Source organism: Choloepus didactylus, chromosome 1 (genome assembly GCF_015220235.1).
Source record: "Choloepus didactylus isolate mChoDid1 chromosome 1, mChoDid1.pri, whole genome shotgun sequence".
NCBI lineage: Eukaryota > Metazoa > Chordata > Mammalia > Pilosa > Megalonychidae > Choloepus > Choloepus didactylus.
The window spans coordinates 245041520-245063607 of NC_051307.1; the positions used below are offsets into that span (position 1 = coordinate 245041520).

Genomic DNA, 22088 nt, shown 5'->3' on the forward strand with positions numbered 1-22088 from the left:
GTGTGGCGTGGGGCAAATACCTCACCCTCTCTGAGCCTCAGCTGCCTCCTCTGTAAAATGAGTCACCACCTACCTCCCAGGGCTGGGACGATGGAATAAAACATCAGCATTTACAGGGCAGCGACCCTGTGGCAGGCTTTGTGCTGTGGGAATTTCAAATCCTTGTTTCATTTAATCCTTGGGGGGTGGGAATTTTTCCTCTCAAGAACCACACAGCAGCCGGGTCCGATCAAGAGCCTTTATGATTCTCTACGAACAGAACAGAAACTCGACAATGACAAGCAGCGCCCACGGCCTGCCCCCGATGTCACAGGCCACACTGGCCTGGAAGCCCCTTAGGGTGTCATCCCTTAAAGGAGACGAAGGGATGTTGGGTACCTGAGAGGTCAGCACTGTTGAATCAGTTTGTGATCTTGGAAGCTTCCCCCGAAGCAGAGGAAGCAGAGAGAGGGGAACATGGGAGCACCCCCAAGATGACAAGGGACCCGAGTCCCACAGGGGGGGTTGACAGAGGACAGAGGATACCTCCCCTCACCCACTCTCCCCACCCCCCCACCTCTGATCAAGGTGACAGTCTGGGGACACTGTGCTCCCCTCACCCACTTCCCTCGGGGGTGGTCCTGAATGTTCCCTTCAAAGTAGAGCTGAGACCAAGCCAAGGACTGGGGTGTTTCTATGGCCAGAGGTCAGGGCCCACTTGGGACCCCTGGGCACTTAGGGTGAGGATGGTAGAGGCTCCAGCCCCAAGCAAGACCCATCCCGGCCACCTCCCCTCACAGCCTCCTGGGGTCTGGGGCCGTCTTGGACCACGATGGAGACTCTCCGAGCTCCCTCCAGGAACCCCAGCCTGGCCTCTCCCTGGTGCCTCATCCCTGCAGGTCCTGCCCGGCCCTCCCTGCCCCCTCCCTGGCTTCCACCTGCCACAACTTGCCCTCCCACGGCCCCCTGCCTTCTTCTGCCTCCTCCCCACATGGGCCAGCAGCTCCCCACTGGAGGCTCCAACGCTGAGGCCCCTTCTTGAGTTAAGAATTCTGCACCCCCCAAAACCTGTCCCCCGTGCCCTGCCCTCAAAAGGCGACACCATGGCTGAAGCAGAGACTTAGGGGTCCCAGGCCTCCTTCACCCTCACTCACTTTAGAGGGGCTCCAGGAGAGCACGTCCAGCCCTTGCTTTGTCAAGCGGGAAGCAAATCTGAGTTGGGAGAACCCACCTCCCCAACCTCCCTACTCCCCTCAAATCAAGCTCCAGTCCTCCTGCCTGCTGGCTGGGAATCCTGGTGGGAACACCGGTGCCCTGTCTGGACAATCTGCCGCTCCCAGAAGGACAGCTCCTTTGGGAAAGTGAGGAAAGGAGAGCAAAGCCAATCACACCACCTGAAGAGGAGGGAAAAGGGCCAAAGGGGGCCAAGACTGAGGCATCCTCTGTCCTAGCTAAGTCTGACTTTTTCAAAAACCAGAACACTCTGCAGACCCCTCCACACCTGGGGCCCTCCCTGTGGCCTCCAAGGGCCCAGCCTGCCCTCTATCCACCTTTATGAACTATCTACCCCCCTTCTTGTCTCACAGATGTCTAGGAACAGCCCTTCCCATGGCCTCATTGGAAGCACAACCCCATGTGGCATCTTCCCTGGGACTCAGGCTCTGCCTCCTGTTCCCGGGACTCAGGCTCTGCCACCTGCCCCTGGGACTCAGGCTCTGCCTCCTGCCCCCGGGACTCGGGCTCTGCCACCTGCCCCTGGGACTCAGGCTCTGCCTCCTCCCCCAGCCCCCAGCACACAGGGCCCCTCGGGACTTCTCCTCCATACTCTGAAGAGGCCACCCGGGTCAGCTTTCCTACCCAGCAGCCCAGTCCTCATTGATTGCTGCCCTCCACCATGGAATCAGGTTAGAAAACAAAAAAGCACTATCAGTGGGGCAGGGTGGGGGGCCGGGAGGCAGGCAGGGAGACGGTGAGCAAGGGTAAAAGGACAACTTGGGTCAGGGCACTGCTGGGGGCAGCAGGGGTGTGTCCAAGCTCTGTGCCGAGATGCTGGGCATCTCCTGCCCGATCAGCCCCAGGCCATGCAGATTGAGGATGGAGTCAGCGATGATGCGGGCCGTGCGCTTCTGGTATCCACCTGACGTCACCATGAGGATGGGCACCTGGCGGCTGCGGACCACTCGGAACACCAGCTCATCCCGCTTCATGATGCCCTGTGGGGGCGATGGGAGGAGGGTGGACTCAAGCAGGCCTGGACCCTCGTGGCATCAGGAAGTCCTGCTGCAGGTCTATCCCTGTTCCGGGCTGCTGCTGCATTAGCTTATCTCCTCTCTGACATTGGGAGACGCACTCGTGTTGCCCACCTTTCCCACTGCTGAGTCCCCAGAGCAAGCAGACCTTCCCTTGCCCCCCACCCCAGGGTCAGGACCTACCTCTGGGCTGATGGCCAGCCCCCCAAGGCGGTCGCCGTCGAGGATGTCAGTGCCTGCGTTGTACACCACCACATCGGGCAGATACTCCTGGAGGGCTTTCTCAATGTTCCTCTCCACTTTTTCCAGGTACTCGTCATCCTCCGTGCCCCACTCCAGTTCCACCTTCCGCCTTATGGCCTCTGAGAGGGAGATGGGGATAGCTCCAATGTGCAGAGAAGAGAAACTGAGGCTCAAGATGGGAGGAAGACTGCCCAGGGTCCCAGGGCCTGTTGGTGCCCTAGCCAGAAGTGGAAACGGGTCAGACTGACTCCAGCACGGCTCTGCCTCTCATTTCACCCAAAATTAATCTAAAATGAGTGCCAAGAGCTGCAAAGAGAGGGAATCCAAAGGAGAGATGGGGAATTTGAGCTAAAAAACCTTCTGCCCTAGGGATTCAGGATCCGATGTCAGCAATTTCCAATTTTGTTGCCTCCTTGAGCCTTTGCCCAAAGGCAATCTGCTGCACCCTCACATCCAAATTCAGCACATTCATATTCAGTTCAGAAACTGGTCCCTAGGGACATCCCAGAGACTGACTTACCCACACCAGACAAACACCTCACTTATAGGTGCCCCCTAACTGCAGACTGGGCAGGCTCCTACATTTTCAAATGTCCTCTGAGAGTCTGTGCCTTTTGATTGGCGAGTTTAACCCACTTTCATTTATTTTAGTAACTATTACATTTGAACTTATTTCCACCATCTTATTTGGTATTTCTTAATTATCAAATTTTCCTTCTCATTCCTTTTCTGTCCTTTCTTAGGACAGATGCATACCTAGGAGAAGAAAATTCCCTCTTTATTCTTCTGGCAATTACCCCTAACTTAAGGGCCCACATGTTGATGGATGGGTTTAAATGATCACGGGTGGGTCGAGTGACTTCCTTTGGTTTCATGTGCCCCATGTGTAAAGTGAGAATGATACCCGCCCCCACCCCTCACCCCCAGGGAGACCACAGGAAATAATGTCTGCTGCAGGGCCCCTCAAACAAAAAAGACCCAGGTGAGAGATTCCTGTCCCAGAAAGGGTGTACAGAAGAGTGAGGGGCAGGCTGGAGGCTTACGCTTGGCAAAGCGGTCCCCAGGATAGATATGGCGGTTGTAGACATCCATGATGTACACGCGGTTGTCGTCCATGAAGTCTCGCTCGTGCCCATTGCCCTGGGGGAGGGTGGGGGACACAGAGCTGCTTGCAGGCAGGCCAGGACTCAGCCCACTCCTGCCCCAGAAAACTCCCCACGTGCCTGGGCAACACGGCCCGTCCTTGGAGGTCTCATGGCTACTCCATGAGGCAGAGCTGGAATCCAGCCTCAAAACACAGCCCCGTGGCTTCTCGCACAACCTCCAGCAAGCCCCGGACCTCTTGGTTTCCTTCTCCGTGAAAGGAGTCAGGAAGCCTGGCCCTGCCATCCTCTCAAGTCTGTGGTGGAATCGATTGGGATCAGGGCTATGAAAGAGTCGACTGTGAAGAGCCGTGCATGTCAGGGGAGCGAGTGGCTTCTGGCTTAGATCAGGAGCTCAGTATCACACGAACTCAGAGCAGGGCCCTGACTCACTCAAAGCCACAATGCTGGTGTAGGAGGGGCCTTCAGGAAGCCATTTAATCTACTCCCCTGACTCTGAACAGAGGACTCGGCCCTTTGTTTGGCATCCTCACAAGGAGATGCTGCTACACTTTGATGCTTTCCCTCCTGGGCAATAAATTCTTAAGCAGCGGATTTGGGGGACCTGAGCACCTCTGAAATTTTGTGCATGACTATGTGAGCATCTGCCTGAGGGAAAGAACCAAAGTGTTCATCAGTTTGGTACAGAAAGTGGGTGCCTCATATCAACTAGAAGCAATAGGGAGCCATGGCAGAGTTTAGAGCATGAGAGTAACATTGTCAGACTGGGCTTTAGGAAGAGCAATCGGCCTGGCTGGGGTGAGTGGGACAGGGGTACAAGGACAGCCACTCTGTTTCCTGCCTGAGATACAGAAGGGTGAACCATGAAAGGGGCTTAAAACCAGGGTGGGGGTGGCAGAGGCCCGGCATGGAGTTTGAAGTCCTTAAAGAGAGGGGAGCCCCACCGAGGCTATTGGGGGCACACGGGGTGGGGGTGGGAGGCTCTCCCGCCATAGCCAGTGAGGTTCTGGGGCCTGGGGTGGCGGGTCCCACAAGCAGCCCATCCCTCAGAGCACTCACCTGGTGGGCGTCGAGATCAACGATGGTGGCTCTGGAGATACCCTCAACACGCTCGAACAGAAACTGCCCAGGGAGGAGAAAGGGGTCGTGAAGGCCTGGACAGCCAGAGATGCAACAGAGGGATGAGGAGGAAGGCTGGGAGGGTGTATATGCAGGGACAGACGATCTGACCACCAGGGAAAGCGTTCATGCACCGCAGGAGAGGCATGGGGCTTGGGAGAAGCCTGCAAGGGTGCCTGTAGCCTGGGTGAATCAAGGAGGGCTTCCTGGAGGAGGGGGTATGTGCTGGGCCCTGAAAGGCTGGAGGTCAGGAGGTAAGCAGGGCAGTCAGGTTCGACCCTTGGCGACAGCCCTGAATTTCCAAGGAAATGTGTAGGGGTTTAGGGATAGCTCCAAAGTCTGTCTCCACCTCATCCTATAAGACCAAGCTCTAATGTCACCTCCTCCAGGAAGCCTTCCTTCTCCTCCCACCTCCCTCTCCAGGAAGGGCTCCTGGGCATCCTGCTGGCCTCTCGCTGGGGCCTGCTGACCTGCCTGCCTCCCCCATTTATCTATGCACCCCTCTGAAAAAAGGGGCCACGTCAGCTCACTTCTGAGGCCCAGCCCCGGGGCCCGTACCAGCTCTGCTCCTCTGGCTACATGACTTCACTCTCTCAGCCTCAGTCTCCTCATCCGGAAGACAAGGATAATTATGAATTCTACTCCACAGAGATGGTGCCAGGATTAAATGAGGTGAATCAGGGAGAACAGGGGCGGGCACACAGTTGAGCATGCGATAAATGCCAGCTGCCATTATTATTATTGTTATTGTCGTTGATGTTATTTCTCCACTCCTCCCTCCACCTCCGCCCCCCACCCCATTTTAGGAGCAATGCCATCAATATATCCCCAGGCACCTGCAGGTGTTGAAGGTTGCCTTCTGTCACAGGCAACCCTGCCAGGCAACATACAAGAGAAGGTGGCAGGTCTGGGTTTGAGTCCTGAGCCAGCCCTCTCCCTGCTCTGAGCCTCAGTTTCCTTCTCTCTAACAGGGAACGGGGGTAACACCAACTGTGGGGCTGCAAGCAGGATCCCAGGCCCCAGCCCAGGGCCTGGTCTGGAGAGGGCTCTTGGAGGCGAGTCCTGCAGCGTGCTTTTGGGCGCACCTTGATGGCAAGCGTGATGTCCGCGTAGGCACAGAAGCCCCCGCCCCGGTCGCTGGAGCAGTGGTGGAAACCGCCCCCTGCGGAAGGGTGGAGAGATGCGTCAGTCAGGGTCAGGGCCAGGGTCAGGGCCATGCTCATGGGCCTAGTCAGGCATGTCCCCTGTACCCCTCTCCTTCCAGCGTCTCCTCCTGGCTCAGCTCCCTGGGACCCCTCCCCTCCAATTCCAGGTTGGGAAAGTGAACTGAGTGACTGGCCATTGTCACCAGTTATAGGCCAGGGGGCAGCTCAGCCAGGACGGCCACCCCTGCCCAGAGCAGGAAAGCTCTCAGGGTCTCCCCGACCAGGCAGCCCCCAGTGCCTGCTCATACCCCCAGCTGACGGGGAGCTCACTCCTTCCCAAGGCAGAGAGAACTGGTCCTTGCTGCCCCCACACCATGCAGGCTTGGCCAGGTTTGCCACAGAACCACCAAATTTTGTGGGTAGGGGATGAGGATGGCTGGGAAGGCTGGTTCCAGCTGCCCAAGGTCTTGCCCTGTCCACTGCCCCCAACCCTGAGGCCATAGTCTCAGAGCCCCGGAGTGGCAGGGACCCTCTGAAATTGAGCCCGACAACTGTCCCACTGTAGAGTTAGACTTGTTTTTTCCACCACCCAAGAAATCAATGTTGGATAATAAGATAATAGCTAACAAGTACTGAACTCTTATCCAGGCACTGAGGTCACTGAAACCTCCTTATGACCCTCTGAGGGTCTATTATCATCCCATTTTACAGGTGGAGAAACTGAGGCACAGAGAGGTTAAGCAACTTGCCCAGGGTCACCCAGCTGGCTACCAGCAGGACCTGGATTCAAACCCAGGTTGGATGGGGACCCGGGCTCTCAACCACTCTTTTAGGCCATAATGCCTTCCACCGTGGGAAGGGCTGGTCCGGGGAACTGGGTTGGAACTCTGCCATAGCTACACAGGGTGAGTGAGCACCCCATCCCTGGAAGTATGCAAAGGAGGGCTGGAGAGTCAACCTAGGGAACTCTTTTAGACAAGGATCCATGTCCCTCCCAGGTGTCAGGAGAATGCATGCCCATCTCCAGGAGGCATTCAATAAGAAGAGCTCCAGAGAGCTCCTGTATATCAGAGCCTTTGAATTCAAAGCTGCCCCTCCAGGTTCCCCATCAGGCTCATTCACACCGGAAGTGCAGGGGCACTCACCCACATTGATGGCCCAGCCTCGCTCCACCGCCAGCTTCCCCGCCTTGGGAGACAAGCACAGGGTAAGGGGTGCAGGCGGCTGATCCCTTAACTCACTCATTCACTGATTCACTCATTCACTCCACAAGCACTGTCTTGAGCCAGTCCTGGGACAGGGATGAGCTGCAAGGTAGGGGTTTCAGAAGGCACCCCCACCCCTCACCAGCAAGCTCAACACCAGTCCCAGAAGTAAATAACTGATTGGCTGGAAAATAAGATGTACAGTGTAATAAGCCCCTCTGCAATTCTGCAAGGAAACTAGGAAAAATAAAAGCTAAGTACTTATCATTATACACCAATTGACAAAGATTTTAATATGACCATGTACGGGAAAACAGACTTTCAGTTTTTTTGCTCATGGAGACACAGTAGCCTGAATACGGAAATCAGTTTTTGGGGTGAGCAGTAGTAGTCTACCAAACTAAAAAACGTACAAATTCATAAAGCTAAAAGGAAAACTATAGGGAACAGAAAGGAACTGATCCAGGGCTAGGTTAAATCGTTCTACCTTTAAATCTCTAACTCCAATCAACTCAGCAAAACATGGCTCGTTTTTAAGAAAAGAACACACAAGATGTGGAACCTAATTTTGCTGCAAAGTTCTTACTGCCACATTCATGACGGGAGTTGGGAGAGCATCGTCCATCATTTAAGCCATGGGGCTTTGGTTTTCCATCTTAAATTTAGATGCATTGGAGCCATAATTTGGGGACATACTTTTTGGGGATGGATCTTATATACCAGCAAATACGGTAACTCTTAACAGGAGGCCCTTGAAGGAAGGAAACGGGTTCTCGCTTCCCAGGATGGGAAAGGTTCTCTGCAGAAAGGGCCTTTGTTACTGGGACTTGAGGGATATTTAGGATTTTGCTCAACTGCAAAGTGTGGGCAGGGCCTTCCAGATGAGAGCGGAGGGTGGCGAAGGCACAGAGGAGGTAGAAGGGAGGCCAGGGGGTGGGGTCCCCAGCCCAGCCCCTCTTCCCCACCTACCATAATAGTCCCTCCTGTCTGGGTCCGAAGAGGCCTCAGCACCTTTCTTTGCACGAGGAAGTTGGGGAGGAAGATGACTGGGGGGATTTCGGTGATGGTCGCGACGGCAAAGGACCACTGCGGAGAGAGACATGGGGCGGGTGATCCTTGGAGCATTGATTCCCCTCTCGATGCCTTGAGGACAGTTTCAAGGTGCCTGTGGGTGAACTCGCCGATCTAGTGCAGTTCCTCTGGAAAAAAACCAGAGTGTCTCCCCTCTTCCCCCCTGCAGCCTCCACCAAGCTCTGGGGCTCCCGAGGGGGCAGTTCCCACAGTTTCAAGCCCGGGCTGCCCAGGCAACTTAGCACATCAAAACCCTTGGCTGCCCTCTAGTGACCAGAGCAAGAGCTGCAGGGGACCCAGGATCTCAGGTGTGGCAGAACTAGGCGGGCTTCTGGAGAACTGGCCCAGCCCGCTCATGGCACAGGAGGGAACACTGTACAGAAAAAGCAGGCAGGGTCTTTCCAAGGTCATGCAGACAGGTCTCCTTCCTCCCCTGCACCTCGTGCTCTCTCACCCACTGGGAGTCATTTCTCCCAGCCCACCCCTCACCCAAGCCAAACCCCTCCCTTTAAAGGGGGCATCCCATGGCATTAGAGCAAGGATGGGTACCACAGCAGCGAAGGGAGGGGTCTCAGTGTTGGGGGAGGTTCTTTTAACACAGTTGATAACTTCATACTTCATTCACAGAGACAGAAAGGAGTTTAGAGGTCACTAGGGGCTGGGTGAGGGGCAGGGATTCAGAGTTACTGCTTGATGGGTGTGCCAGTTTGGATACATTATGTCCCCCAAAATGCCATGTTCTTTGATGCAATTTTGTGGGGCAGATGTATTAGTGTTGATTAAGTTGGAATCCTTTGAGTGTTTCCATGGAGATGTGACTCAATCAGCTGTGAGTGAAATGTCTGAGTGGATAATTTCCACGGAGGTGTTACCCCACCCATTCAGGGTGGGTGTTAATTGCATCACTGGAGTCATATAAAGGAATTCACAGACAGAAGGACCTCAGAGCAACTGAGAGTGACATTTTGAAGAGGAGCTGCAACTAAGAGAGGACAAAATGCCCCAAGAGCAACATTTTGGAGAACGCCATTTTGAAACGCAACCTGGGAGCAAGCAGACACCAGCCACATATGTGCCTTCCGAGCTAACAGAGGTTTTCTGGACACCATTGGCCATCCTCCAGTGAAGGTACCCAATTGTTGATGTGTTACTTTGGATACTTTATGGCCTTAAGGCTGTAACTGTGTAACCAAATAAACCCCCTATTATAAAAGCCAATCCATTGCTGGTGTTTTGAGTTCCGGCGGCATTAGCAAACCGGAACAATGAGTATAGAGCTTCCCTCTGGAGTGATGGAAAGTTCTGATCATGAAGGTAACACAACATTGCAAATGTAATGAATGCCCTTGAACTACACATATAAAAGTGGTTAAAGTGGGAAATATTATTCATCACAATAAATTTTCTTTAAAATGGGTGTGGGGGGGAGCTAGCTGCCCTCATCTCCAGCTACTGCCAAGGGGGTCTAGGGAACCCAAAAGGCATCTACACCAAGACCAGGACACAGCCTGCCCTGTGGTCTCCCATCCCTTGGCAAATACCCATGGCTCTGGGTGTCCCAGCTCACACGTCCTTCCAGGTCCTGCACAAAGTAGTTATACCCAAATTCTGAACCACCAGCACCACTACAACCACCACCACCCCCAAAAACTCTCCCCCTACACACACACACACACACTTGGCTCAGGGTCCACTTAGATACTGTCAAGCACACCAAGGCCCCTTCTCCTCACTCTCCCCCAGCCCCAGGCAGAACTCCAGAGGAGCCTGGACATGTGATTCCAGCAGGCAACTCCTCGTATAAATATTTAATAAGTGCCTGCCAGGCCCCAGGCCCCGAGGAGGATGCTGGGGATACGGTCCTCAGCCCAATGGCAGGTGGGTGTGTCAACGACACTCAGACGCAACTCAGCAAATGCTGGGACGGAGAACAGATGTGTAGGGTGGGGTCGGAGAGGCTTGTGAAGGAAGTGAAATGGAACCTTGGGCTGAGGGTGAAGAGGGGTTTTCAGATGCAGGGGGAAAGGCAAAACAGTGGCTGCAGGCCCAAGAGAAGAAGTGGGTCCCACGTTTGAGAAAGGCTGGGTGCAGCTGGGACGGCGGTGTATCACGTCGGGCCTGGTCTACTGTGGAGGTTCTCCTTGGAGGGTATCTTAACAGAGGAGGGGAGAGCTACAGTGAGAACTAACCAGGGGAACAAGAACTACAAGCAGCAACCCCAGGGAGCAGGCCTGAGATAACGGGGAGTCTCGGGCAGGTGAGAAGTGGGCTGATTCAAGTGGACTTGGCAGCAGACCTCATATGGGGAGGTAGGGAGATGTGGGGTCCTAGATGAAGCCCAGGGGTCAGGCCTGGGAACCTCGGAGGATAGTAGTGTCCCTTCCCCTGGAGATGGGAGCTCAGGGGTCAAGCTGAGGCTCTGCTTTGGAAGGGCCAAGACTGTCTGGGGCTGGGGCTCAAGAGAGAGGGAGGCTGGGGCTGGGACGGAGCAGAAGAAGGGTGGGGAGGGAGAGCCAAGGGCTAAGGTGAGAACCCTGGAACTCCAGCATTTAAGGGCAAGGCCAAGGGCAGCCCACTGAGATGATGCACAGAGGCCTGCCCTGGGACAGGAGCAGAAAACCATGAGCTGCGGAGCTCTGGGAGCCAAGAGGGTGAACAAAGAGGCAGCCCCTGTGCTGGTTTGAGGCTGTTGTGTACCCCAGGAAAGACTATGTTCTGTTGATCCACTCTGGTGGGTGCAGACTTATTGTGGGTAGGATCTTCTGATTAGACTATTTGCATGGAGATATGACCCTGCCCATTCAAAGTGGGTCTTAATTAGTTTACTAGCCTCCTCTATGAGAGGATAAAAGGGAGAGACATTTTGAAGAGAACACAGAGAAACGCTTAGAGAGACAACACCCAGAGAATTTTTGGAGACAGCTGTGGGAAACAGACGTTTGGAGATGCTAAGCTAAGAGATGAAGCCCAGAGTTGGCCCCGGAGAAGCTAAGTGAAAACCCACAGACGTTTAAGGAGAAAGCCACCGAAATCAGAAGCTGAAAACAAAGCAACCCAGGAGCAAAAGGACCAGCAGACACCAGCCATGTGCCTTCCCAGCTGACAGGGGTGTTCCAGACGCCATTGGCCTTTCTTCAGTGAAGGTATCTTCTTGTTGATGCCTTAGTTTGGATACTTTTATGGCCTTGGAACTGTGACTTTGTGACCTAATAAATCCTCTTTATAGAAGCCAATCCATTTCTGGTATTTTCCAGCAGCTTAATAAACCAGAACAGATGGAAATGAGAGCATGACCACTGCATTCGCCAACCAGCAGGTGAGCTGAAAAGAGGGGCTGTGCTGTGCTTCGTAATGGGGAGGAGTCAGCAGAGAGGGAAAGAGAGACTGAGAATGGGGTGTGATGGAGGTCAGGGGGGCATGCCCCAGAAAGGCCAGGCGGACACGTTAGCCAGGAGGCACCCGTGTGAAACAGGGGTCGGAGGACAGGATACTAATCTATGACAGGCCCAGGGGGGCAGCTGTGGCTTAGGCCACAGGCCAACAGGAGTGACATTTTGTCAGGGGTGTTGGGCACCCCATTTGCCTGCACTGTTGGAGGAGGCTTGTGTGGCTGCCCCTCACAGGCCACAAGGGTGAGGACAGCTGCAGGCTCGGGAAGCTCACCGTGCTCCCTCACCCAAGCCAGGGAGCAAGGTCCTGTGGGACCCTTCATGGTCTGGAAGAAGTGGTACCCACAAGGCCTTCTGGGACCCCTGGCCCCGGCACTCTTGCTGGGATTCAGGCATTGCAGGGCCTGGGAGGGAGCCAGGAGTTAGAGCTGGGACCAGGAAGCTGCAGTGTGTGTGTGTGCGTGTGTGTGCATGTGTGTGAGTACAGCTTGTTCACACCACAAACCACATTGCCCCACATGGACCTGGCTCATGATAGGTTTGCAACCATTTTTTTAATGCATAAATGAATGAACAAACAAATGGGCCACTGGAGGAACAAATTAACTCACTGCCTGCCCCTTCTCTAGGCAAGCCAGAGGGGATAGGGACCAAAAGAAAAAGAAGCCACATCCCTGCCTCCTTAGAGGTCCAATATACACACAAAACCACTAGAATGGTGTTTCTCAAAGTGTGTTCCACAGCCACTGGGCTATTGTGGCAGTCCACCAAGGAAAGGTTCCATGGTCAAACAAGTTTGGGAAGCATCGCTCATGTTAGGAAATTAACAAATCTCTGAGAAGTTCTGTACTTTGCTTTACCCAGTGGCTCCCAAACTTTTCAACCACCAACCTCTGCCAGCTTTTCACAGAACCTTCTTCAGAGCTGGAGTCGTGTGAGGCACACATGGGGCCTCTGCACTGGAGACTGAACTTCACATGGCCCAGGGGCCAGACATAACGTCACCCAGAAACATGTAAGGAGGTCAGCCAGGGGGACGGCTCCCGTAGGACAAGGCGGGCGTCTGCCAAAGCTTCTGGGAGGAAACTCTGGAACAGGGAAGAGGAGGCAGGGTAGGAGCTGGGGTGGGGGCTGCTGTGTGGACCGGTCCGTGGAGGTGGAGAGGTGAATTTTGGCAGCCACATGGCGGTCACTGAGGGCTGAAGGCTGGAGGGATGGAGGTCAGATCCTGCCTGCCAGTGGGTGGAAGGGTTACCGTGGGGTCTTGGCAAGAAAGGAGATTCGAGGAATGCAGTTCTGATCCATGCTAAGACACGGATGAACCCTGAAGACATCATGTTGCGTGAAATAAACCAGACACAAAAGGACAAATAGTGTATGATCTCACTTCTATGAAATACTGAGAATAAGCAAATTCATAGAGACAGAAAGTAGATTACAGGTCTCCAGGGGCTTGGGGGGGAAGGAATGGTGATTTACTGCTCAATGGTTGTAGAGTTTCTGTTTGGGGTGATGGAAAAGTTTTGGTAATGGATGGTGGTGATGGTAGCATGACATTATGAATGTAATTAATGCCACCACTGAACTGTATTTTGGGAAGTGATTAAAATGGGAAAATTATGGTTTCTATATGTTACCATAACAAAAATAAAATTAAAAAAAAAAAAAACATAAAAAAAGGAGATTTGGGAAGATGACTCTACGAACCAGGCTTTGCTAGCACCATGCACCAGGATGCACCGTGCACCGGCAAGGAGCCCTTTGCCCCCAGTGTTCCTGGCTCAGAAAATTCAGCCAACAGAGCTCTAAGGTGCAGGGATTGAGGGGTGTGGGAGGGGGTGGTCCAGGGAGCTGCCATGGGATTTCCACTCCAGCTGGCATGGCCATAAGGCACTGCAGCAGGCTGCCGTGGCACTGCTCTGGAAAGCACTGGAATGCCACGGAACGCCATGGGCTGCTGTGACACGCTCATAGACTTCCGTGGCAGTGTCATGAACTATCGTGGCACTGCCCTTGAATTCCGCGGATTTCTGGGGCACTGTCATGGCCCTGACTGGAAACGGCAGGGAGAGGGAGACAGAACCACATGGGCACGAGTCCAAGGGGGAGGACGCAGCTGACATACTCAGAGAATAGCGGGCAGCCCTGCAAGGCTGAAGGGAGAGTCCGTGATTCTCAAAGTGTGGTCCCTGGACCAGCAGTGACAGCATCAACCGAGGACTTGTTAGAAATGCAGAGGGTCGGCCACCACCCCAGACCTCCGGAATCAGGAGCTCTGAGAGGGGTCCCAGTGACCTGAGTTTTAACAAGACCTTCGGGTGATGCTGATGCTTGCTCAAGGTGAGAAACACCACTCCAGAGAACTTGACCTAGGATGGTGCTGAATGAACAACTTTTGCATGATGTCCACTGCTCACTGAAGGACGTGGCCTGCAAGCCTCCCCTACCCAGGGCCTGGCCAGCTGTCAGGGCCTCAACAGATAACAGGACATGCCTGGGGCTGGCAACACCTTTGGGACCCTCTCCCCACACCACCTCCATTCACTCAGCTCACACAGACCCCACTCTCCAGCTCCCTGATTTCTTCAGGTGGACCCTCCCCCCCCCCCCCCGCGCCATCTTGGAGGTTCTAACAAGAACTGCTCTCAGGGAAGAGATTGGATGCAACCCCACTTGGAGTCCTACTGCTTGGTCTAAGTCAATCCTTTCCACCAGTGGAAGGGGGAACAAAAGGAGAGAAGGGAATAAAACCATATAGCCTTCTCAGTTGGGGCAGAAAAAGCCTCTGACAAAATCCAGCACACCTTCAAGATCAAAATCACTCAGCAAATGAGGAATAGTAGGGAACTTCCTCAATGTGCTAAAGGGTATGGATGAAAATGGTGAAAGACTGGAAGCTTTTCCTGTAGGTCAGGAACAAGCTAATGACACCTGCTCTCACCATTTCTATTCTACATTGTATTGGAAGGTCCAGACAGAGCCATGAGGCAAGAAAAATAAAAGGCATCCATATAGGAAAGACAGAAGCAAAACCATCTCAATTCACAGGTGATGTGTTCTTATATGTAGAAATTCCCAAAGAATACACACAAAAAACCATTAGAGTTAATAAATGAATTCAGCAAAGTTGCAAGATATAAGCTCAACACATAAAAATCAGTTGTCTTATTATATATTATCAATGAACAATCTGAAAAGGATATTAAGGACACAATTCCACTTACAATAGTATCAAAAAAGATAAGATACTTGGGAATAAATTTAACTAAGGATGTGAAAGATTTGTACACCAAAAGCTGCAAAAACACAGTTAAAGAAATAAATAAATGGAAAGACATTCCATGTTCATGGATTGGAAAACTTAAAACGCAAAGAAGGCAATATGCTCTGAACAGATTTACAGATTCATTGCAATTCCTATCAAAATCTTATTGGACGTGACTATACAGGGAACCAACAATTGTTTACTAAGGATGGAATGTATGGTGTGTGGACAAAACCGTCTTTAAAAAAAAATGGGATGATGAAGAAACCTTGAGGGCACTATACTGAGGGAAATAACACAGACACATAAGGACAAATATTGCAGGGTCTCACTGATAGGAACTAATTATAATATGTAAACCCATAGACATGAAATATAAGTTACCAGGATATAGAATGAGGCTAAAGAATGGGGAGTGGTTGCTTATTATGAGCAGAATGTTCAACTAGGGTGAACTTAAATGCCTGGAAATGGACAGGGGTGACGGTAGCACATTGTGAGAATAACTAACAGCGCTGAAAGGTGTGTGAATGTGGTGGAAAGGGTAAGCTCAGAGTCACGTATGTCACCAGAAGGAAAGTTGGAAGTTAAAAGATGGGAATGTATAAAACAGTGAATCTTGTGGTGGACAATGTCCATGATTAACTGTATAAATATTAGAAATCTCTCTCATGAACCAGAACAAATGTATGACACTATAACTAGAAGTTAATAATAGAAGGGTATATAGGAAAAAATATATATACCTATTGTAAACTATATACTACAGTTAGTATTTTAACATTCTTTCATCATCAGTAACAAATGTACTATACCAAAACTATGAATCAGTAATGAAGGGGGGGCTGGTTAGGAGTATGGGAGGATTTGAGTTTCCTTTTTTTGTCTTTATTTCTTTTCCGGAGTAATGAAAATGTTCTAAAAATTGAAAAAAAAAATTAATTGTGGTGATGGATACACAGCTGTATGATGGTACCATGGGCAACCGATTGTACACTTTGGATCTTTGGATAGCTGGATGGTACGTGAACAAACTCAATAAAAAAATTAAAATATTAAAAAATTTTAAAAAGAGGCTTAAAAAAATCTTATTGGCTTTTTTTGCAGAAACGGAAAATCCCATCCTAAAATTAATATGGGATTACAAGGGACCCTTGCTAAACTGATCTTTAAAAAAAAGAACAGAGTTGGAGGACCCACACTTCCTAATTTCAAGACTTACTACAAAGCTGAAATAACTGAAACTATGTAGTTTTTAGTATATTGGAATAGCTAGAAGGAAATACCTGAAACTATCAAACTCCAACCCAGTAGCCTTGATTCTTGAAGACAACTGCATAACTATGTAGTTTACATAATGTGATTCTGTGACTGTGAAAACCTTGTGGCTCCCACTCCCTTTATCCAGTGTATGGACAGATGAGTAGAAAAATGGGGACAAAATTTAAATGAATAATGGGGAGGGATGGGATGTTTTGGGTGTTCTTTATGACTTTAATTTTTATTCTTATTTTTTTGGAGTAATTAAAATGTTCAAACATTGACAGCAGTGATGAATGCACAACTATAAGATGATACTCTAAACAACTGATTGCACACGTTGGATGACTGTATGGTATATGAATATATATCAATTTTTAAAATGGGGAAAAAAAAAAAAAAGAGCTGGTATGGGTGGGCTGGCCAGGGCCTGGCAGCCATGCTCTGCTCGGCCATGGCTGTGGGGAAGCCCCATGGGGTGGAGACGCGGGGCTATGTGCACCTGAGCCTCCAGGCTGCGGTTGGCATGCGACCCGGGCCTGGCATCTGGGACCCTGTGCTGGTTTGAATGTATTATATCCCCCAGAAAAAGCCATGTTCTTTGATGCAATCTTGTGCGGGCAGACATATTAGTGGGGATTAAGTTGGAATGTTTGGATTAGGTTGTTTCCATGGAGATGCACCCCACTCAACTGTGGGTGATAACTCTGATTGGATAACTTCCATGGAGTTGTGGCCCCGCCCATTTAGCATGGACCTTGATTAGTTTACTAGAGCACTATATAAGCTCAGACAGAAGGAGTGAGCTTGCTACAGCCAAGAGGGACACTTTGAAGAATGCACAGGAGCTGAGAGAGGAGCTGCAGATGAGAGACAGTTTGAAGACGGCCATTGAAAGCAGACTCTTGCTTTGGAGAAACTAAGAGAAGACAAATGCCCCAAGAGAACTCAGAATGACATTCTGAAGACGAGCTATGGCCTAAAGAGGAACATCCTGGAAGAAAGCCATTTTGAAATCAGAACTTGGAGAAGACGCCAGCCACATGCTTTCCCAGATAACAAAGTTTTTCCAGACACCATTGGCCATCCTCCAGTGAAGGTACCGAATAGTTGATAACTTACCTTGAACGTTTTATGGCCTTAAGACTGTAACTTTGCAACCAAATAAACCCCCTTTATAAAAGCCGATCCATTTCTGGTGTTTTGCATCCCAGCAGCATTAGCAAACTAGAACAGACCCCAACTGGGATAGGCGAGAACCACTGTCTCTCATCATCCTGAGGAAAAGGAACTTGGAATGTGGAGAAGAAGATCTGGCGTCCAGACTGGACCACTGCAAGGCCAAGATCAAGGGACACATCTTCCTCATCAGGCACTCCAAGTGCCATATGGATGGCTCCCTGGAAAAGGACCAGACTCTGACCCTGCTGGGCAGTAAACAAGCTGAACTAACTGGTCTCTGACTCACAAGCTTGGGATTGAAGTTCGATAAAACTATACATTCCTCCATGATCCGAGCAATAGAAACAGCAGACATAATCAGCAAACACCTGCCAGGAGTTCGTAGTGTCAGCACTGGAAGCCAGAAGCTGTGCAATATTATGAAGATGGAGCCCAAACTGAGGCCGCATTCTGGAATTACATGCACCAGGCGGATGCCAAGCAGGACAAGGACAGTCACAAGGTCTTCATCTGTCATGCCCTGCAGCGTCATGCACCTGCTCATCTGGGCAAGCGGCACCGTGGCCCTGAGGACCCTCGGGGACATGGGACTCATGCCCCGTGGCAAGATCACCCAGTCCTGAGGACACAATTCTGGGCATCGAGGCACCATACTCTCCTCTTTTTAGCTCCGAAGTCTGGCTCTGTTCCACACGTTGCCAAGGACCGTGGATCTCCTAGCACAGACCTCATTTCAGTTACTGTTTATTTCCCAAGCAAGAAACCGGCGGGAAAGTAGAAACCTCTAAGTTGCTGCATTTCTGGAAACATTAAGCTCTGATAGTTGATGCTGCAAGGTTTTCTACCTTACTCTGATCTAATGGGATGATCCCGTGGGGTATAAAGTCAAACCTTTCTCCGAGAGAAGATGGACCCATTCCAGAAGGGCAGCCAGCCCGATGGAGGTCATCTCTTGGATGACACATGTAGATCCCCCACCACCTCTGCCCAGGGCCTCTCCCCACACCCACAGCCGCCATGTGTGCCCCCCATAGCGGGCCCTGAAGACCGAGGAGACTGGGGGGGGTGGGGACACTCAGAATAGTGCACGTGTGGAATGGTGGTGGCTGGGTTTTTGTTCACAATTCATTTCACAACATTCATTCTTTTCATAAAGTCCTTCTGTCAAAGATTTTCCTCATGTGGGACCTTGCTTTGAAACCCAGTCTCACACCAAGGCTAGATGGAGGAGAACCAACCTGCCTCGGTACTTTTAAGTTATGAGAACTTACAATCTACCCAGGAGTCCTTCCAAGGGCAAAGGAGGGGTGCCATGGGGGTGGGGGGCGGCCCCCGGCACCCAGGATTTGCCAGCATTTAACACTGGATTAGTGACAGAAAAATCATGTTTAGTAAAAAGCATTTTAATATCCCACAGTGAAGACTCAATTGTAGTTTGCCTCTGGTGATTGCTAATCTTTTATGTTTATGGATTAAAGTATTTAGACACATCTATCCCAAATATTGTTAATTTAGGAAATACAGTATGATTTCTGTGAAGTAGTTATGCACGTTTTCTGCAATCAATGCAACTAACTGGAATATTTGATCCATTTGTCAACTTTGGAAATAATTACATAATAAAATTTTATTTTCCTGCTCTTTGTTTTGAGTAACTGCTGCTAATTATGAGTGTTTTAGCTGCTTTAAGGCTTGCCCAGCAGAGACGTGGTTGGAAATACCTAAGTGAGTTCCTCAACCAGGACAGTGAGCTTCATGAACGGTTATCTAGAAGCATAAAAGCACAACAACCTGGTACCACTTTCTAGAAATAAAGTTTGACAGGCCAGGGACTGTGCTAATTTCTAAAAACACAAATAAAAAGCAGCACTTACCAGACCTGAGACATATCAAAGGTTTTAAAAAAGGTCCCAAGTATGTTCAAGGAGCTAAGGAAAACATGGACAAAGAATTAAAGGAAATTGGGAAAACAATAGATGAACACAAAGAAAATATTACTAGAGAGATGGAAATTACGAAAAGGAACCAAACAGAACTGAAGACCACAGTAACAGAAATTTAAAATTCCCTAGAGGGGTTCAACAGCAGATTGGAGCTGGCAGAAAGAGTCAGCAAACTTGAAGATCAGACAATTGACATCATCCAGTCTGAGGAACAGAAAGAAGAAAAAATGAGGAAAAGTGAACCTGTGGGACACCATCACGCATACCAATATACATGTGGCGATCCCAGAAGAAGAGAAAAAGGGGCAGAGAGAATATTCAAAGAAACAATGGCTGAAAACTTCCTAATTGGCAAAAGACATGAATATACACATCCAAGACACTCAAACTCCAAACCGAATAAACCCAAATAGACCAAGACCAGGGCACATTATAGTCAAACTGTCAAATGCCAAAAATAGAGAGAGAATCCTGAAAGCCCCAGGAGTGAGGCACCATGTCACATCCAAGGGAGCTCCAGCAGGATTAAGTGCCAGTTTTTCATCAGAAACCATGGAGGCAAGATGGCAGTTGGATGACATACTTAAAGTGCTGAAAACAAAAAACTGACAACCAAGAATTCTATATCCGGCAAAACTGTTTTTCAAAATCGAGGTAGATATTAAGACATTCCCAGATAAACAAAAGCTAGGACATCCCTACAAGAGATGCTAAAGCGAGTTCTGCAGGTTGAAAGGAATTGACATTAGACAATAGATCGAAGCTGTGTGAAGAAATAAAATTCTCTGGTTAGGGTAACTAGGTGAGGAAATATAAATGCCAGTACTAGTGTCTTTTTAGTTCGCAAATCTACTTTTTACTTCCCATAGGCTAAAATCAAATGCATAAAACATGAGCAATCTGTGGTTATGTACTCAAGAACAACATAAAGGTGTGGGGACAGAGGAGTATAGAAACAGTTTGTTTATTCTATTGACGTTAAGTTGGTATCAAAGCAAATGAGATGGTTAGATTTAGGATATTAAATTTAAGCCCCAATGATAACTACAGAGTAAATATCAGAGAACATGCAAACTTACAGAGGCAGAAATTAAGAGTACAGGTTGCCAGGGCAGGGGGAGTGGAAGTTAATTCCTAATGGGTAAAAGGTTTCTATTTGGAGAGATGGGAAAGTTTTAGTAACGCAAGGTGGTGGGGGCACCATAAGATTGTGAATTGTATGTGGGAATGGTTGAGATGGGAAGCTTTATTTTGTAAATGTGTTTCCAGAATTAAAAAAAAAAAAAAGAAACTTAAAAAGACTTTGATATGATCCCAGATGAGATCTACCAAGGGAGGAGGGAAGGGTAAAAGGACATTTGGGAACATACGAAGAAACTGGAATATAGACTAAAAGCTTTATATCAATGCTAAATTTTTTGAATTTTATAATTTCACTTTAGGTGGTTACACAAGTGAATATCCTTGCTCTTAGGAAATGTACATGGCCATAATTAAGTGTTCAAGGAGCAGATGTGTACAACCTACACTCAAGTGTTCAGAAAGTGAACAGAGAATGATATGGAAAAAGTGACAAAAGGATCTGAGGATGAGTTCTTTGTATAGGGTTTGTGTTATTTTTATAACTATCCTGTAAGTTTGAAAGTATCTCAAAACAAAAAGTTAAAATTTTTTTAAAAGAGTGGGGTGGCTATACTAATATCAGAGAAAACAGACTTTAAGTAAAACACAGTTACAAGGGACAAAGACGGTCATTATATACTGATAAAGTGAACAATTCAACAGGAAGATGTAAGGTTGGTTCAACATTAGAAAACCAAATAATGTAACATATTGCTTTAACAAAATGAAGGGGAAAAAACCACATGATCATCTTGATTGAAGCAGAAAGGGCATCTGACAAAATACAGCATCCTTTCTTAAAACATTCAGAACCCTAAGAATAGAAGGAAACTTCCTCAACAAGATAAAGGGCATATATGAAAAGCCCCCAGCTAATACCCTACTTAATGGCGAAAGACTGCAAGCCTTCCCTCTAGGATCAGGAACAAGACAAGGATGCCCGCTGTCACCACTGTTATCAACATTGTACTGGAAGTTCTTGATAGAGCAATTAGGCAAGAAAAAGACATTAAAGGTGTCCAGATTGAAAAGGAAGAAGTAAAACTTTCCCTATTTGCAGATGATATTATCCTATATACAGAAAATCCTGAAAAATCTACAACAAAGCTCCCAGAGCTAATAAATGAATTCAGCAAAGTAGCGGAGTACAAGATCAATACTCCAAAATCAACAGTATTTCTATACACAAGCAATGAACAATTGGAAGAAATCAAGAAAAAACTTCCACTCACAATAGCAACTAAAAGAATCAAACATCTAGGAATAAATCTAACCAAGGATGTAAGGTTTTGTACACAGAAAACTACAAAGCATTGCTAAAAGAAATTAAAGAAGACCTAAATAAATGGAAGGATATTCCACATTCATGGATTGGAAGACTAAATATCGTTAAGATATTAATACTACCCAAAGCAATTTATAAATTCAATGTAACCCCAATCAAAATTCCAACAACCTTCTTTGCAGAAATGGAAAAGCCAATTATCAAATTTATATGGAAAGTTAAGGGACCCAGAATAGTTAAAGACCTTGCAAAAGAGAAGAATGAAGTTGAAGGACTCACACTTCCTGATCTTAAAACTTATTACAAAGCCACAGTAATAAAAACAGCATGGTAATGGCATAAGGACAGACCAAAGGAATAGAATTGAAGCTCAGAAATCAATTCTCATATTTATGGCCAACTAATTTTTTATAAGGTAGCACAAACCACTCAATTGGGAAAAAAGAGTCTCTTCAACAAATGGTTCTGGGAAAACTGGATTTCCATTTGAAAACAAAACAAAACAAAACAAAACAAAACAACAACAAA

At 49.0% G+C, this 22088-nt stretch overlaps 1 protein-coding gene and 1 pseudogene across 6 annotated transcripts in view; one reads left to right on the forward strand and one right to left on the reverse strand.

The window, feature by feature from the left end:
* Window positions 1–224: 224 nt before the first annotated feature.
* HDAC11 (histone deacetylase 11) overlaps window positions 225–22088 on the reverse strand; it is a 32057-nt gene continuing 10193 nt past the window's right edge. For 4 of the 6 annotated variants that reach the window (XM_037802744.1, XM_037802737.1, XM_037802751.1 and 1 more), the window contains 7 exons: window positions 8013–8129; window positions 6984–7026; window positions 5779–5855; window positions 4634–4696; window positions 3515–3611; window positions 2412–2677; window positions 225–2192 (listed from right to left, as the gene is read on the reverse strand). In XM_037802744.1, the coding sequence (XP_037658672.1) occupies window positions 1977–2192; window positions 2412–2677; window positions 3515–3611; window positions 4634–4696; window positions 5779–5855; window positions 6984–7026; window positions 8013–8129 (879 nt within the window). In that variant the 3' untranslated portion in view covers window positions 225–1976. The remainder of the gene's footprint in view (window positions 2193–2411; window positions 2678–3514; window positions 3612–4633; window positions 4697–5778; window positions 5856–6983; window positions 7027–8012; window positions 8130–22088) is intronic. The other 2 variants (XM_037802775.1, XM_037802765.1) reach the window with 1 other exon arrangement.
* LOC119510340 lies at window positions 16483–17833 on the forward strand (annotated as a pseudogene).